The sequence below is a fragment of the Dermacentor andersoni genome, chromosome 5, assembly GCF_023375885.2.
Source record: "Dermacentor andersoni chromosome 5, qqDerAnde1_hic_scaffold, whole genome shotgun sequence".
Taxonomy (NCBI): domain Eukaryota; kingdom Metazoa; phylum Arthropoda; class Arachnida; order Ixodida; family Ixodidae; genus Dermacentor; species Dermacentor andersoni.
In genome coordinates this window covers 53,778,490-53,796,417 of record NC_092818.1, presented here as the reverse complement: position 1 = coordinate 53,796,417, position 17,928 = coordinate 53,778,490, and the positions used below count along the sequence as shown (strand labels likewise).

The following is a 17,928-nucleotide window of genomic DNA, read 5'->3' as shown; positions in this document are numbered from 1 at the left end:
AACAATTTGCTGCGGTCCCCAGACGATCGCTATATCGAGAATTCACCGTAGTAAACATGTTGGGCCCCTCTCGACACGTCAGGAAGTGCCAAACTGATGCGCTCTCTTGCATGCACTGGAATTTTCCTTTTCATAAAAAAATAAAGAAAAATAATAAAAAATCAATACAGTCGAACCCCGCTACAACGAACGCCGCTTCAACGAACTGTCCGGTTCAACGAATAATTCTCAGTTCCCCGTCAGCTGCCCATAGGAGTCAATGCATAAATATCCTCACCACAACGAACACTTTTTCTTATGCCGTTCCGCTTTAACGAAATCTGACGAAGTAATTCCAGGCTCGAAATTTAATTTGCCGCGCAGGAAACGCAATTTCGAACATTTTGCACATAAAAAAGCGTCTGCAAAGTTATCATCGCGCGTTGGCACCGCAAGAAACTGCCGCTGATGATCGAGCATGGGGGCCGCCATTGCTCGATGGCGACGGCGATGAGACTGGCCTACCTTTGAGATTGGCTTGAAACTTTTTAGCCGCAGACAATCCAAAGCCGACGCTCAGTCGTCTCGTCAGTCCATGCTGCGTCTCGGCGCCGTCGGTGCGTAGTTAGTGCTGTTCGTTTTGTGCACGTGTTGCGGTGTGCGATTTTTAGCGTGCTTTCCGACATGGCGCCGCCATGTCGAAAGTTTTTATCCCTGGAGGATAAAGCTAGGATCCTGGCCGAAGTCGAAAGTGGAGAGAAGAAAGGTGACGTTGCGAAGAAGTTTCGGATTTCTCCCAGTTCGCTGTCCACCATCTTGAAGTCAAAAGAAGCAATAGCGCAAGCTCTTGCTTCAGGCACATCAGCCAAGCGGAAGAAGCTGACACCGTCGGCGCACGAAGACCTCGACAAGGCCATGTACACGTGGTTTGTCGAGACGAGGGCGAAAAACATACCCATCAGTGGAAACGCCGTGCAGCAGAAGGCCCTGAATTACGCTTGCCTGCTGGGGATTGACGATTTCAAGGCGAGCACAGGCTGGCTCAGCAGATTTAAGGCCCGCCATGACATTGTCGGCAAGACGCTCTCTGGCGAGTCGGCATCGGCAGACACAGGCAGCGCATCCGCCTGGATCTCCACAAACGTTTCGGCGTTGTTGAAAGACTATGCGAAGTGTGACATCTACAACGCTGACGAGACAGGCCTGTTTTACGAGATGCTGCCGTCTAAAACCCTCGAAATGAAAGGTCAGCGTTGCCACGGTGGGAAACACAGTAAGAAGCGCGTGACCGTGCTGCTGTGCACCAACGCGGACGGATCCGACAAGCGCCCACCGCTAGTCATTGGGAAGAGTGCAAGGCCCCGTTGCTTTAAAGGTAATAGGAGCCTTCCCGTAAAATATGTCGCCAACAGCCGCTCCTGGATGACGCGGGCCATTTTCTCCGAGTGGGTCGCGTCATTTGACTGCGACATGAGGAGGCAGGGCCGGCGGGTGTGCTTATTGCTGGACAATTGCTCCGCCCATCATATTCTGGATGTGGAGCTCACAAATGTGGAGCTGAAGTACTTTCCGCCGAACTGCACTTCGATCATACAGCCACTTGACCAAGGTGTCATTAGAAGTTTGAAGTGCGCCTACCGCCAGCGAGTGATGCAGCGTCTCCTATTGAATGTGGAGACCGGTCGCGACACGAAGTTAGACCTGTACATGGCGCTGCAGATGATGGCTGCTGCGTGGGCTGCAACTGGACGGCCAGTTATCGCGAACTGTTTCACGCACGCTGGCTTCAAGCTCGGAGATCCAGACACCGACTCCGCTGAGGATGCTGCTGACTGCAACGGAGCAGTGCATCCGCCAGCAGACGTAACTGCGTCCTGGGCGGCCCTTCAAGGTGCCGGAAGTGTGCCATCCAGTGTCGAGCTGGACGACTTCATCGACGCTGACATCAATGTGATCGCCCGGGAGGAATTGAGCGATGAGGACATCATAAACAGTGTCCGCGACGACGGGGGGCAGTCGGATGACGACGAAGTGCCAGATATGCACCCACCGGCCACATCTCGCGTACTGGATGCGTTCGATGTCATCAGAAACAGCGTAGCTGTGCATGATGACGACGTCGCGATGCAGCTACTGGCCGAATGCGAAAATCGAGTCATGATGCTCCTAGGAAAAAAAAGGAAGCAGTCGACACTGCTTGACTTCTGGAAATAAAAGTTTGTTTGTGGTTTACCAGTTCAGGTTGGTCATATTTTTCTGAATTTCACAACAACGAAATTTTCGCTTCTACGAATTTTTTTTCGTGCACCGTCAATTTCGTTGTAGCGGGACTCGACTGTAACCCAACCGTAAAAAAAAAAAAAAAGAGAGGTCTTTACATGAGGATACAAGTGCTAAGAGATTGTTCGCTCTTACCTTCATTTTCGCCCTCGCACCGAAAGCGCCCGTAGAAAAGGTCCAGCATTGGGTTCGTCTGCTGCATGCGAGGTACGCTGCAAGTAAGACAGTAAGCAAAAATGAAACACCTGTTCTAGTCTCTTGTTTACTGTCTGAAATCTTCATACACTCGAAACCCGTTAAAATGAAGTTGAAGGGAGAGTCAAAATTACTAAGGTGTGCGAATACGAAATAGTAGATGTTGAATAAAATACAGTAAAACCTTGTTAAACCGTACCTGCTTGAACAGTAGTTTCGTTTTAAAAGTAGTAAAGTCAAATCCCCAACTCAGCAGTCATTGAACATAATGCATTTTGTATCGGCATAATCCGTACCGGCTTATGCGTACGTATTGCTTAACACGTAGTGTTTCCACTTTTCGTCGTGCAATCATGGCGGTGCCTCGTCCCCATTGGCCAGCCTGACAGAACAACAAGCCTCAGAGATCAAAACAACGGCCTCCAAACAACGGCCTCTCTGCGCATTTGTGCATAAAGCCACATCAACATCAACATCATTTCGGCGTCATGCAAGCTAGGACTCGCGTCATGTCGAAGCTCGGATAAAGAACACCGGGTGCTCAGCATAAAAGAAAAATTAGACGTTTGTGCTATCAAACGCGGCATGAAGAAATCAGCGCTGGCACGTGATAGAGATCTACCGTTGACTAAGGTGTGTCGCATTTGGAATGCGAAGAAGTCGCTCGGCAATGCTGTTGTGACTGCAAAAAGATGTCAGCAGTCAAGAACGTTTCCTTGACCGCGGCAAGATTCTCGAAGTTGTGGGATGCGTGGATGGAACTCTCATCGCAATCGTCCACCCTAAGGAAGCTCATCCGTGGCTAAACGAAATCCTATTAGAGCTGCGGCAGAGAGAACTGCTTTGATTGCTTAACGCATGGCACACCCCCTAGCGACAATACAATAAATAAAGCAACACAGATAAAATTAAACCACTAGCTGCCTGCGTTGGAAGCTCAGTTATTACTGGAAATTAAATGCGCAATTGTTGTATACAAACCAATATTTTTTTACCAAACTAGCAACCTCCTTCAATTAGTGCAAACACAAAAATGATGACGTGACTTTGCGACAGAACGCCGCACGTTCATTGGTCTCCCTCGTGCCGCGGCATTCCACTCTTTCTCCCACTGACATCACCTTGACGTAACAGCCAAACCGAACCGGTTCCAAAGCGAACTGTTACAGAGTACGGCCCTAGGTCGCAAACCGTCGCGGAGAGCTTGTCGCTAACATGTCCCTATGGGTGGCTCATCAGTGATCGGTCGCGAGATCACGATTATGGGTTTGACTGACGCGCGTTCAAGGCACGCGGTCAACCTGCCGGTGAGTACTGCGAGCATACATACTAAGTTCGTCCGTGTTCGCATGTGGGTAGAAAGCTCCAAACTGCACAAACATGCGTGCGTGAACTCTGAATTCCCGTATTCGATGTGATCAGCGTGCCTTTCCAGTCAATAATCGGCCCAATCTTCACACATGCTTCCGTGCTTTCCATATGCACTGCTTTTGTTGTTCCCTATAGTTGCGAAGCGTTAATCGTTTCGATTGGTAGTTTGGTTGACCTGGTCGAACCTTGTACCGATAAATATTGCACGCCGTGGGAATGCTGCGCACGTCAAGGCACCGACCATGGCTGAGTAATTCATCGAAGGTACCAATATTCAAGAGATTGAATTTTTGAGAAATGGAATATTAGATATTCGATTCGCGAATCAAATTATTCAAATGTTTGCTATTCAATTTGAAATCAAACAACCGAGTATCCACACACCCCTAGAAATTACTTCCATTATACCCATTAATTCCCTTCCTTTATTGCACTATTGCGCACTGCTCACTCACGAGCCTGGGCTGGCAGCACAGTGCGCCAACTGGAAGGCATCCTCCAGCCACTCGAGCAACTTGTGCGTGAACTCGGATACGTCCTGCTGCTGCTGCGGCTGGTGCTGCTGTGGCTGCTGCTGCGGCTGCTGTTGCGGAGGGTGTGGCTGTTGCTGTTGCTGCTGTTGCTGCATCTGCTGATTGTTGGGACCCTGTGTGCAAACAAAGTGCGATTATACCTGAGTGATGAGTAAACAAGAGCATCGAATGTACACAACACTTTCGGCAAAATCATTTCGTACAGAGGTACAGTCGTACCCGGTTATATCGAACTCGCTAAAAAACGCCTATCGGTTCGATATAGGGCATAATTCGATGTAAGCCTGCTAAAAAATTAGACGTCATAAGAGCACATACCATTTATAAAAGCACTTTATTGATGAAACTAGCGTAGTTTCACATGACATAGTACTGTATCTTCTCCTGCTTGGGCAACTTCGCTGCCTGCGACAGCACACACTTCTCCACATTGTCTAAAGAGTTGGAGCAGCAGAGGCCGCAACCTTCCACATTCGCGCAGGAGCGCCAGACAAGTGCGGGTGCACCAAAAACCTTGGAGGATGTGGGCAGAGGATTGTAGTTGCTTTCCTCGTTGTGCCCACTTTCACTTGTGTTCGGTACGATGTCGGCAATGTAGTCTTCACTTTCGGGCTCTCCCGTGGTCGCGACACCACCATCCGCACTCACAAACTCGTCGATCGTTGGTCCGTCAACAGCTTCCAGAAATTGTGACAGCTCGCTCCAAACTTCGGCGACAACCACAAGGGCTTCGTCGTACTCATTAGCATTTTTGGAGTCATCACCGGGCATGCAGAAGCTGGCACGTCTGAAGCAGGTTCAGATGAACCACTTGTACACGGCCGCCTAGACGTCACGGCTGTACATATGCGTCAGGCGCCACTAGGCCCCAGGTCGTTTGTCTGCCTTAGTCCTAATTTTCCCCTTATTTTTCAAGATCGTGCTGAAAGTGCACCTCGGAATCTTGTACGCTGCGGCGACATCCCACTTCTTACCGCGTTTCACTCGATTTACGATTTCAGTGCGCTTCACGCTAGCCATCATGGCAATACTGTGGGAGAAGGCCCAGAAGGCACAAGCACAGTTAACGAGAAAAGCAGCGAGGCAACTCGGACTTCCAGCATCTCGCACGACGGGGCACAAAAGCCTCTCATTGGCTGTCTGAGCAAGCGCAGTGGGCATGCCAGGATCATTTTTTGTAGGGGGCTGTCGCCGACTCGCCCGACGCGTCGCAGTCACAGTAGGGAGAGCGGGCGGATGGAGCCGCGTCTCCGGGCTAAACCAGTTTTGAGATGTGTCGGCGTGTTTCCGCACCGACTCAGGGAAAGCCAACTTCTGGGGGCACTTCTTCGCCACTTGACGTTCGATATATTGGGAGTTGCTGCTATTTTTGTTCAATGTAACCGTAACTTGCGCTACATATACTCATAGTAACAATACAGTGTTCAGAAATTGTTTGCTATAGAGGATAACTTGATGTAAACAGGTTTGATATAGTCAGGTTCGACTGTAGGTAGGCCGTGTAATTACACCTGCGGGTACTTCCACATGCCTGTTCCTCCGGGCCAAATCAGACGCATGCACTGTTTGTAGCGACGCCAAACATAAATATAAAAAAAAAAGTTTTGATATTGTTGCAACAGAATAGAATCGTGGTGCCATTTATCATTGTCAGGGCAAAACATGACATCTGCTGTGTTTGACTTTGTATGAAACAGTCAGTATGGAGATTTAATTTCATAGATGAGTTTGCCTTTTTGGAGTTTTGGCACATGTGAGATCATCTAACTTTTATGCATGTCTCAACAAGAAACAGCGTTCACACAGTGTCGTCTTTCGAGAACTGGCCCACCACTCAGATCACTTCCGAGGTGTGTGCCAAACTTTTGCAACAAACAGCTCTCAAAACAAACAAAGCAAAGCCTGCACAAGGTGTATGCGCGTTGTTAGGAATGGCCGTACGGGGTGGCAACGTGTCAGCTATTTCAGTCCGCTGCACGTGTTCCCAACCAACCGGACGGGGCGCACTTCAGAGAACTGCGAATAACCGGCAGCCACGTGGTGCGGGGTCAGCTCAGGAATGTGCTACCCGCCAGCGCCACCCTTGACGGAGCAGAGTTCTACGAAGCCCTCCGACGTTGGCTCCGGACCTTTACACCTGTGTGTGTGTGCAACACGAGTATGTGAGCCCGCCTCCTCCAAAAGGGCGGGTCATCTTCGGTGACGTCGAATGGTGACGTCGAACGATGACTGGACGAACGTTTCCGTTCGCTTGGAATCAAGGGGGGGACAAGTGCTTATAAGCAGCGGTTGTTGGCTGTGAGAGGGTGCTCGTTGCCATGCTCGAGATGTACTAGTGGGCTGTGTGCTCGTTGTCGTGCGAGAAATGTACTCATGAGCTGTGTGCTCGTAAGCTGTTTGCTGTATGCGTCGTCTTGCGGGCTCCATTTGGGAGTCACGCTAGAATGTCGATGTATGTCTTGTTTTAAATGTAAATCCTGTAAATAAATCCTGTTCATCGAGTTCCTCTCTACGACCTTCAACTCCTTCAAATGGTGGCAGCAGCGAGGTCGTCCGATGACTCCTACATCTGGTTGACAACGGTAGGATCGTCCGACAACTCTAATAGCGTGCAATTGTCAACTGAATTTTATTAAGCTAGCCAACATTCTAGAAACCAAAAATGACACCATACACAGTGGGACTACTTGCTACGGCAATACACGAGCAATAGATTCACACCTGCAGCTTAAGACAAATAAATCTATTTTTTACTTTAAACATCCTGCTTTCTCGACCCCCATCGAAATGCGGCCGCCGTGGCCGAGATTCGATCCCGCGAACTCGTGCTCAGCAGCCCAACACCATAGCACTGAGCAACCAAAAATTGACACCAAGCGCAGCAAAGGTTGCTAACCACCTTAGGAGCACCAATAATGCAAGGCGTACCTGGGATCCACCGGCGCCACCCGCCGTGCCTACGAAGGCGTCCCGCAGGAGCTCGAGCGCCCGGCCGGGGTCGACGTACTTGCGCCGCGAGGCGGCCAGCAGTGCAAACAGGGGCCTGAGCTCCAGCATGAGCCCCAGACTGCGCTGCTCCTGCAGGGGCCGACCGTCCCGGGCGGACGCCCGGAGTGGCTCGAAGGCCAGTACCAGGCGCCGGAACATGGGCAGGTGGTACAGGGACTGGATTACTGCCGAGAACCTGGGCACGGCCGAGATCGTTTCCGACATTGCCATAAGGAAAAAAGCGAGCGAGATAAAAAGTACCAAGTGCAGAGGCTTGGAAGACACGTGCAACAGTTTTAAGCAAGGGGAAAAAAAAAGAAAAGGTCACTGATGGCAATAAGCGAGCCCCACTCATGCATATTATTACCTTCTTTGAGGGCAAATGCCAGCCAACACATCCCCAAGAGTCAGACACTTCATTGCCAATTTAAGCGGAGATGCGGGTCTTGAAAGGGCAAGACATCGTAAAAAAGTAGAGCTTTGGAAAAGTGCATTTTTTGCTACGTTTATACATTCGAGAATCCTTCCGCAAAATCTAGAAGGTAAACTTAATCGGAAAATAATAAAAACTTGCGCTTATACAGGCCAGGGTGGACGCGAAATTAGCAAAAACTGGGCACAAATTTTCGGCCTTCGCGCCCTCACAATTTGTGAATACAGTGGCCGGCGGCTGCCATATTGTGCTTGTTTTAAAGCTGTTTTCTTTGTGCAAATTTTGCGCTGGTTCAAAATGGCGTCGGTGAAACGAAACCAACCCTATCGCATCATTTCTGAAGGATGCGTCCGTGCCTCAGCCTCACGCCTCTGGCTGGCGCACACTCTACCGCTCTCGCGTTTTGCTATGTTTGTTTCTCTATCTCTGGTTTCATCGCTCCGCTGTCTGCTGTCTACGTTTGTTCAGCCGACGTCTGATCAGGTGTCACTGCCCGAATGGCTGGAGGAGGTTGTTGCCTCAAGGCTGATACGCATCAAACGTTCACGAAAGCGGCCGTGGAATGTGCGACAGAAGGCGGCTAGGCCTGTCATACTCCTGGAGTTGCCGGTTGCTGGTCTGCCTGGAGATTCTGCGGGATCAAGTTCCGAGCTGCAACCTGGCACATCTAGAGTCAACACTTCGTCCGCGCACGCCTCGCGTGTTTGCACAGATCGTGTACACGCCATTTTCTTCACGACCGAAGAAAGTAGCGAGCACGCAGCAATCGCCACTAACACGAAAACGTGCCTGGCGTCGCAGTCTGCAATGGAGCAATAGTTCTAGCTGCTGGGTGTTGACACGAAAGAGGACGTCAACGACAGCGGAACTGAATTTGCAATTGTGGATTTATCCATCGTACAAGAGTTGCTTGGACTCATGCTGTGTTCCGGGTGCGGCAAGAAAGCGGTGATGCTTTCAAAGGACCTTACCAAGGAGTACGGGCTCTAAGCAAGGTTCTGACTAGTGTTGTAGAAGTTGCAGGGCACTTTTTGTTGCTGGGTGCTTCAGTTGTTGTGACGATAGACTGGATTTTTTTTTACAAGTGCTGCTCCAGGAGGGCACCTCAGATTATAATGCTGCGTGTACCTGCTTTGCTTCCATTTGCTAGCTCTGCAGCTCCTGCCTACCGATTTTTGCACATCTTTTTCCAGAAGGAAATTTATTTAGCTCAAAGGGGAGCATTAAACAATGCTTTTGAAAAGTCACGGAGGGAAGATACGAAAAGCCTGGCACGAGCGAAGATACTGCTCCAGGAGAGCAGGCCCGGTCTCTGCTACAGGCCCTACTGCTCCTCCAGGAAAATCAGTGAAGTTTGTGATAGAGTGCTCCACCTGTGGCATTCGCGAATGGTGCGCCGAAGCCTCGAAAAGGCTCATCGGAGGCTTCGCACGTCCGATAAGAATCACACGAATAGAAACGCTGTGACAAGCAAGCTTGCAAAACGGCACAAGCCAGCAACACACTCTGCCTACAGTCCTGGGCTACTATAGCTCTAGGTGTGACCTGTGCTGAATGCACAATTGTTTGAATGTGCAAAAGATTTCTTTTTTTTGTTTTGTTAACTTGAATTCTGGGATTTTATGTGCCAGAACCACGATATGATTCTGGATCAATTTTGATCACCTGGTATGCACAACAGAAGTACATGAACCTTTTGCATTTTGCCTCCATCGAAATGTGGCTGCCACCGCTGGCATTTGATCCAGATATTTTGTTGCAGCCAAAAACTTTCTGCAAAGGACATGTTTTGTTGTGGCCATGAATGCTGCACAACTTCATTAAGAGAGATGCTATTTGTGTGCGCCCTGTTCAACAAGGATCTAAAAGAGAAACGTGAAGGGGGTAGTGCTAACTTTCTTGCATTGCTTTCTAGGACTATGCATGATGTTGCAACAAATATTTCAGTGTTATTTCTCTACACTGGCCACATGTTTGTCATGAACTTGTTGCTGAAGGACATGGCTACATGGTGATGCAGTTCAAATTGCCATATTGCTAGGCCAATAAAAGTTACAGTGGTCTGAAGGCTTAGATTTGTTTTTCTCAGTTTCATTTTTTTCGGCACTGCGTGCTGCCTTACGGAGCATCTTCCTATGTTCTAAGTACAAGCAAAATGTTTGCTATCAATTTATTCATATCGAATGGATCTATCGATCACACTATTTATTTATTTCTAAAGTTAACTGCTAAACTCTAATTGCCCTAATTGCAAATGAAAATTAGCAAAAACATTGCATTTCTGCATTACAAGTGCACTGAGAACAATAAAATCAGCATCACCGGCTAGAGCTACTCTCTATCATTCTCGCCATATACATTGTTTTTGCTTTTGACAAAGTGATGTTTTTGAAAAGACCCGCAAGAAATAGACTGAATTTCTCAATTAAGAACTTGGTATCGCTTGCTCTAATGCAGACATACAAAATCTAATTAGATATTTACAATCAGCAGAAAAACAGAACAATACTATTAAATATAATAAAATTCAGGCCAAAATTAACAAAATTTGTCTTGGAACCCACATGTCCGCTTAAACTCTTCAGTGTGTGGCTTATATTTAAAACAAGCAAGTAACTATTTAGGTGAAGGAAAAGCAACAAAACGTTTTTCTATGTGTGCAGTTTCACAAATGGTTTACTGTTGAATGTGTCAACGAACTAGTATAATTAATTTTTCACAAATCCAGTAGAGCTCACGCAGCTTATTTTTTGCTGTAAATAGGTTTGACAGAGCTAGGCCCATACTTTGAAATGCGCCATTTCATTTTCCACTGTGTCATGTAACTTGCCAAGGGTGCAATTCCAGAAAAAGACAGTACGTAGCGTGAGGCAGCCCCTAGGCCGTGTCTGAACTAGTAAGGAAGGGCCATAAGCATGGAACTTTTTCCAGTCTTTTTCCAGACTTCTTCCAGCCTAACACCACCATAAAAGAATGCCTCAGGGTGAATGCATGTGTACAAAAAAGAAATGAAGTGGATCATAAGAGAATATGGCACCAGGACACGCAGCCATTATGAAAGCGAAGCGTGCCACGCAAGTAGCCGCCAGCAAACTCAGCAGTGCCCGCTCGTGAAAAAGAAGAAAAAAAAGTGAGTGAGAAACTTGCAGCGATCGACTGTTAATTCACGAGACAGGATTCCGTCAGTTCTTGCGCATCTTACAAAAAAGAGACAGATGCGGCAGCATCACCAGTGTGTGAGCACCCCGTGAAATGATTAAAGGATTAAAGTATATTAACCCTTTCGCTGTCGGACCTTTCTGGCCGTGACGCACCCCCAGTGTCGGCTTGGTTTCAGGGAACGAGCATAACAGGGAATGAACATAGCAATTTATTTTTGATTATGATTGGTATACAAATAACATAGTCAATGCTATATGCACATTTCAGTGTTCTGTAGCTGCTGTTAGTAAACATCATCATCATCATCAGCCTGACTATAAAATCCGTTCAACATCCGAATCTGACGATGCGGAACCCTCTTCCTCGCATGCGACTCTGTCCGAGTCCGAATCCGAGCTCGGCTCGAATCCTAAATCGGAATTGAGCCACCGCACCAATGAGCAGACGAAGGTCCCGCGCGCTCAGCCATCCGAAAGTAACCGCGCGCTGGGAGGATGCGCTTTCAGTCGCCCGCACAACGGAGAGAAATGGGACGTTGCGTGATCAAGAAGACAGAGGGAGATGGAAAAAGGCTAAACAAAGTTCAAAGGGCTTTACTTTTACTGCTGCAAGTCGGAAGCGAGGGTTCGGCGAGAGAGCGAAAGCAGCAATTGAGTCACTCTTTTCGGAGAGGCAACGGCATGTGCGCCTGAACTTGACGCGGTGTAGCAGACACACCAACAGAAGAAAAATAAAAACCTTCAAACCAGTGGAGATGGCAGAACAACCCTTGAACCCATAACCACACGCACGCGACGCATGATCCAGGGAACGTGGAGCCACCGCGCCACTCAGCAAAGAGAAAGTGGGGAGTGGCAGTCGCACTGTACTCTTCAATACATGGGTTAACACAGGTCGGGGAGAATATACGAACTTGTAGAAAGAGTCAACAGATGGCGTGGCCAATTCAGGAGCGCCAGCTTTGCGCTCAGGCGCGAAATTTTGAACGCACGATAGAGAACGTACCAGTACGTCAGTGACACCGTGGGGGGGAAGCGCGATGACGTACCGGTACGTCCATGACAGCGAAAGGGTTAAAATCTCGAAGTCCACCGGTCCATGGAAAGGACTTTCAAATTAAGCAGTTTTTCAAGTCCCCCACCCCCCCCCCCCCCCAAAAAAAAAGAAATAAAAAAACGCTGAGACACAAGAGCAAAACTGTGCGACAGAAGCATGTAACATTAATTTTTCATTGAAGCAGGACTACTCAAGTAATCATTTATGCGGGATTGCATGGTGCGTTGCTTTGCTGCACCAAGGGTCACGTGGCAGCATTCCTGGGTAATCACTTTCGGAGATAGTTTCACTTTCGAGAGAACTCATGAGCAGTGGCATTAGATGCATCAAAGCACTATGCCCCACACGCCGTGAAACAGATAGGTGAAGATGCTCATCACAATGGCAATGGCTGCAATAGCTGGGACTGCGGCGTGCAATAACCCGGGAGGAGATCGACAGTACCCGAATAGAAAAATTAGTGTGCACCAGCGTTTTCACGAGAGATGGCAGGCGAGTATTGCAGGGAAGCTGCTGAAGCAAGTAGCTTCTGTTCTAGACCACACACACTGTATACGTTTTCTCGTTTACATGGGATCTAGCGGCGGGAAAATGTATTATGCGATGGCAGTTTGGCAACGTACTGAACGTGGGTGCTCAAACAGCGTGTTTTTCGGGAATATATGAATCACTAAAAAAGAGGAGTAGCTGTATTGGGCGATTATTTTGTGTTCTCAATCGCAAACATTGGTGCTGGGAAATCATAACTAACGGGATCGTATCAACGAGGTTCTACTGTACTGCGAAACTACTGTGGTGGCAGCTGTCATAGAGCCAAGCAAAAGATCAGTCTTGGTGGAAGCTTATGGATGGCAGTAAAATAAGAATTTTTTTTCTCTAGAAGTCACAGAAGGTTAGCACCTCTAAAGCAATGATAGGCAGCACTTCGCTCCGACAAAAAAACAAGTTTTTTTCAGATGTTCTGTCGCCGCCGTGACACTCGAAGGTTATCACTGTACAGATAAAAAGAAAGAAGAACAGGAATGAGAAAAAATGAAACTAAAGAAACTGTTTCTATATAACCTATTAAACGGTGCTAGCTGCCCAATAGCCAATTGGGGAGCACCAAAACACAAATTTACAATTATCTATAAAGAACTTAATCGATGGAAGTAGGCGAGGGCAGGAAAATGTTAACACAGACAGAATGACATGTTGAAAAGGTCATGTCCATACTTATTTAGATAATAATCAAGCCAATCCGCAGGCGCCTACCAGCAGGTGTTGCCAACGTTCTTGATGCCCACGGGCCAGTCTCCCAGCCGCCGGCGTTCGTACGGGTTGGCCGGGTCCAGCCAGGCTTCGGCACCTCGCTTGCGTTTGCCTCCGAGGCTCTGCTCCAAGGCCCGACTGATGTCCTGCTCCTCCGCAGAAACGCCGGCCACCTGGAAGCACGTTCCAGAACCACAAGCTTCATCGGCTGCTTAAGCTACACGTAGCCACGTTCCGACGATTCCACCACAGCGTTCACCAGAGAATGAAATCAGTAAAGTGCAAACCACCAGCAGCAGGTCATTCTCAGTGCAGTCTTATGTGTTTTTAAAGGGACAAACACTCATTTGTGCAACTCTCACTTCGGTGGCCTTCTAGCTTCCAGTGCTGGTAGAAGCTATCCATAGGGTTGTAGAAAGCTGTCAGCGCCACCAACCACAAGTCATCTGCTGCAAAGGCCGGCGATTGTACTCTTGCCAGGGGCCAAGTAAAATTTGCAGATGCCATAAACCCTTGCACTCTGTTAAACAGTGGGCTGCAGTGTATACGTCCTCTTCGAACGAAAGGAAAGCCTACCACCAAGATACCTTTGACAGTTACTCTTATTCCCAGCCGTTTGCAACATGGCAACAACACACTTGGGAGACAATGCATCATCGCACTTGGAATAACCAGAAACACTGCAACCTATATGATGGCATTTACTTTCCTTTACATACAAGCCTGCAGGCCACCACAAGTGTTTGCTTGTGCCAGGTTCCACATCTTGCCGGTTGTTTTGGTCCCCCTAGGCCATGTAATGCCTTATTGACCTGCTATGCTCTAAGGACCCTTTACCTTAGCTAATTCAACTTTTTGCTTAATTCAAACGCGCTGGAAATTTCCGGCAAGAAACCCACATTGCCATGGCAAGAAAATTCGTTTAGTTTAAATTCGAAAGCCTGCTGCTTCAGTGAACTCTATTGCCATCGACCCACAACAGAGGCTTGCAGAGTTTACTACACTCCTACACTATGTAGGAGTGTGTAGCTCATAATGTAGTTTACTACATTATGAGCTTGAAAACTAGGCTTGTGCAAATATCAGTTTTTCGGTTCGAAGCGAAGTCAAAGTGAATAGTAACTAGTGTTGAATGATCTGAACGCGAATAGTTTGAACAGCTGTGGGATTTGCAGAAAAAGCCAGATGTTGACAAATCCAAGAAAAATTGGTTCCTTGATTGGAAAAAAAGAAAACAGGTTGGTCTCTGGAGTCAGTTTATTTTCTAAGTGCTGCAATTAAGATATTTTCATGCAAGAGTGCAAATTCAACATTTGCAACAACTCCAGCTGCACATAAAGTTTGTTCACAAGCTCTTGCTCACTGTTGCACTTTCATCTAGCTAAAATATTGTGTTGGTTCAGGCTGTGGGAGCATTTTGTGTTTGCCCATCGTGCGTCTTCGCGATGTTGTGAAAGGCTAATGATGCTGTGCGACAATGGCAGTTTTTGCTGTAATGAGGAAATTCAGCTTAAGGCTTTTCATCTACATGCGAGTTTATTGTGTTCCAGTATGCAAGTGCACAGACGAAACTATTTTAAAAAATCTAACACTGAAGTCAGGGTGCGAGTTATATGTGAATTTAGAAGAGGTGGGTAACAGAGCAGCTGGCCAAAGACGTGCCGTGGACAATTCGTGCATATGTGAATGGAGATCGTTTTTACAAAAATTCAGGCATTGCATGCAGCTATTTCCGTACGTTATATCCGTGTATGGTTTCTTTTCCAGAGTGTTGTAATTGCGGAGCTGCAGTTCATATGCAAAAAAATACACCCAGTTAAACATTGATACAACGACGTCAGTAAAATTGCCAATTTGCTTAGTTATATCAAAATTTCATTATATTGAAATTCAATATTTTATGCAAATAAGTACAGTCACTGATGGACTTTTCTTACACAGAAGGGGCCGCAAGATTTCCCGACTCATTGGGCAATAGGAAAAAGCAAATCTGAATGAAAAAAAAGAATTTTTTTGGCGCTGAAACGTGGGAGGCTGCGATCTCCAAGCCGGACCTGGTCGACCAGCGCGAACTAGTCGCCCGGGCCCGGAGGGCGATCCAAGCCAGAGGGCTCCTGGAATAAGGGACCCTCCCACGTCGACTGACAAATCACTACTTCAAATAAAAGTTTCATTCTCTCTCTCTCTTGTTGCATTTGTGAGTCAGCAACGAAAGATAGTTTCATGCCACGTCAACGATATCTTCACATCAGCGCTATGAAGCAAAGCCAGCCATGCTTTCGGGTCCACTCCTTCCCAATAGCCGATAGTGTCGCCCAAAGTGGGATGACGCTACCAAAAAAAGTGCCAGCAGCGGGCAGCGAATGCTGCCCGCTGTCTTTTCTTGCGCTTTTATTTACCACACCATTTTATTTTTACACTTCAATTGAAAATACACTGAACTTTTCCCCTGCGCTTCCCCTCGCTTTAGTTGGTTGTTACAAGCAATAAATTGAGTGACTGGGTTCCCTGGATCTTTTTTTTGCATACTGCATCATAGTCCGAAACAGAACAAGTACGCAAGAAAAAGAAGCACCGCACTATTACGCCTTTTTCTTGTGTTCTCATTCTGTTTGCTACTGCTCCATACCGAATGGCATCTGGTCAACTGCTGGTAGCAGCAGCCTGACAGGGAGGCTGTAGGCACAAGTGACCCCCCACCTGCTGCTCCTGAAGGGAGAGGGCAATCGCCTTCTGGAGGTCGTCCCCTTCTCCCGTGAGGTCAATGACCTTGGCAGGGCGCTTCTGCGGGGAAGTGGCTGGCCCCGGATGGTTGCCAGGCGCCGCGGCCCCGTCGCCCGCCACCTGTGGCCTCGCGCCGCCAACCTGCAGGCAGGGGCCAGTGAACAGAGAGCATTTATACCACTCAGACTTGCCAACCTTGAAATTTGAAAGCTACCGCACTCTCTGCTTCCCACTAAGCAGGCAAGGCCATAAGACGCTATGCAAGTAGTGTGGTCACAGCAATCTTACTCCCCACATTTTGTAGTGCAGTTGTTTCAATCCGGGGTGCTTTCTATGGAATACCTACGTCACCTACTACAGCTTGTGGATGCAAAGTTATGCCAAATCACACAGTGTCATTGGGCATCTTTGTGCTTCAAGTATGCGGTGTACTACGGTTGCTGGTCACGCAAGCATAAGCAAGTCACTCTGCTTGCTCGGTGGTAAATAGGTTCAGGTCTGCAACACCTTCCATGTAATAATTACGCCACATTCAGCAATATAAACGCATAAGACAATGTTACATCGAATTACATGACACACACCAACACCTTTCTTCGTGCATGGTGCAATGTTTTTTGTTTACGTATGCTAGCAGTGAGAGGTTTCTCAGGCATTAGTAACACTACCTGCTATGCAGGGAACAGTCTGCAGCTGCAACCAAGAAAATACTGGAATTTGGTGAGATTTGTTTAATTGCCAAAATGTGTCAAAGTAATTCTCATTCTTCTTCTGTAGGGATGTTATGAACAGACAGTCTGACCCATACTTACAGCTGCAATGGGCCGTGCCGTAGACAAACGAAAATACTATTCACGAAATAGTCATCTAATAATGGCGTAAGTGCCGGTTGCTCTTATATAATGGTTCTTTGGTGCATAAACGGCAGTGCTGAGAGTAGTTCTGAGTAATTGAGCAGGTTCGAAAAATAAGGCTGTGAATATTTGTCGGCGACTGCACTCGTATTCTTTCAAAATATAACTTGAAATTCAAAATTATGGGCTTCTGACAGTCTTAAACAACCTCCAAAAGTCGGGCATTTCATAAAATTGTGAAAGTTGGCAGGTATGAAAACTCCCCTGTGCTTCTGCTTCAAAATGCCAGACCACCTGGCTAGATGCTAGAATGAGATGCTAGCTTGGTGTGTACACCAAGCTGGCATCTCAACATCACAATTACTCGCAAAAGCCCCAACATTTACTACGTGCTTGATGCATCATGTGAGACTTCCGACTGGACGCACACTGAGTATTTCAGTAATAACCGTGAAGTGTGGACTGCCTGTAAATTAAATATGGGATTTGAACATAAAGCAATTTTTGCTCAGGAAGATTCACATCGAAGTTGAAAGAGTGACCTAATTAACCTTTCAATTGATTATCTCAGCCCATATTGCAATCCAGCCATTACTGAAGCTGTAATTGAATCCACATGGCCGACAGCATTGAACATGACCTTTACAAGGGAATCTTTTAGTGAGAGCACTACTGAACCCATTCTCACACAGCGAGTCTGCTAAACAATTATTTTTGGCAGCCTCCATTATCACCCTGGCCATATAATTAAAATGACTAGGAAACCTTCTTTCTGTCTAACGTACTGCACAAAACAGCAAAAACACAGCTCCGCAAATAGCTTGCTGCAAAATTTTGGTTTAATATATATAGCACCGCCAGCTGTTAACGAAAACACCAGATTAGTATTGCAGGATTAATTACAGCTCCATTTTGACCACGAAGGCCTCAAAAACAATTCTTTACTAACACAGTGTAGGTCTACGCAATGCATCACATCATGCACTTTTTAGAGCACAGCTCATAGGCACTGGCTCCAGCGTTGAGCGTCAACGTAACCGGGTGAACCAGCACAACGATGGATGAAAGAACGAACGCGGAGCTCAGCGGGCAATGAAACACA

At 47.3% G+C, this 17,928-nt stretch overlaps 2 protein-coding genes across 4 annotated transcripts in view; one reads left to right on the top strand and one right to left on the bottom strand.

Moving 5' to 3' along the window:
* The window catches only part of LOC126530280 (ubiquitin carboxyl-terminal hydrolase 25-like), an 85,507-nt gene that overhangs the window by 61,547 nt on the left and 6,032 nt on the right, over positions 1 to 17,928 (bottom strand). For all 3 annotated transcript variants that reach the window (XM_050177594.3, XM_050177593.3, XM_050177595.3), the window contains exons 3-6: positions 13,252 to 13,421; positions 7,287 to 7,542; positions 4,281 to 4,471; positions 2,395 to 2,471 (exon numbers count right to left, since the gene is read on the bottom strand). In XM_050177594.3, the coding sequence (XP_050033551.1) occupies positions 2,395 to 2,471; positions 4,281 to 4,471; positions 7,287 to 7,542; positions 13,252 to 13,421 (694 nt within the window). The remainder of the gene's footprint in view (positions 1 to 2,394; positions 2,472 to 4,280; positions 4,472 to 7,286; positions 7,543 to 13,251; positions 13,422 to 17,928) is intronic.
* LOC140218468 (tigger transposable element-derived protein 6-like) lies at positions 911 to 2,388 on the top strand. The gene has a single exon (XM_072288181.1). The coding sequence runs from the start codon at positions 1,195 to 1,197 to the stop codon at positions 2,191 to 2,193; it is 999 nt and encodes a 332-aa protein (XP_072144282.1). The 5' UTR covers positions 911 to 1,194; the 3' UTR covers positions 2,194 to 2,388.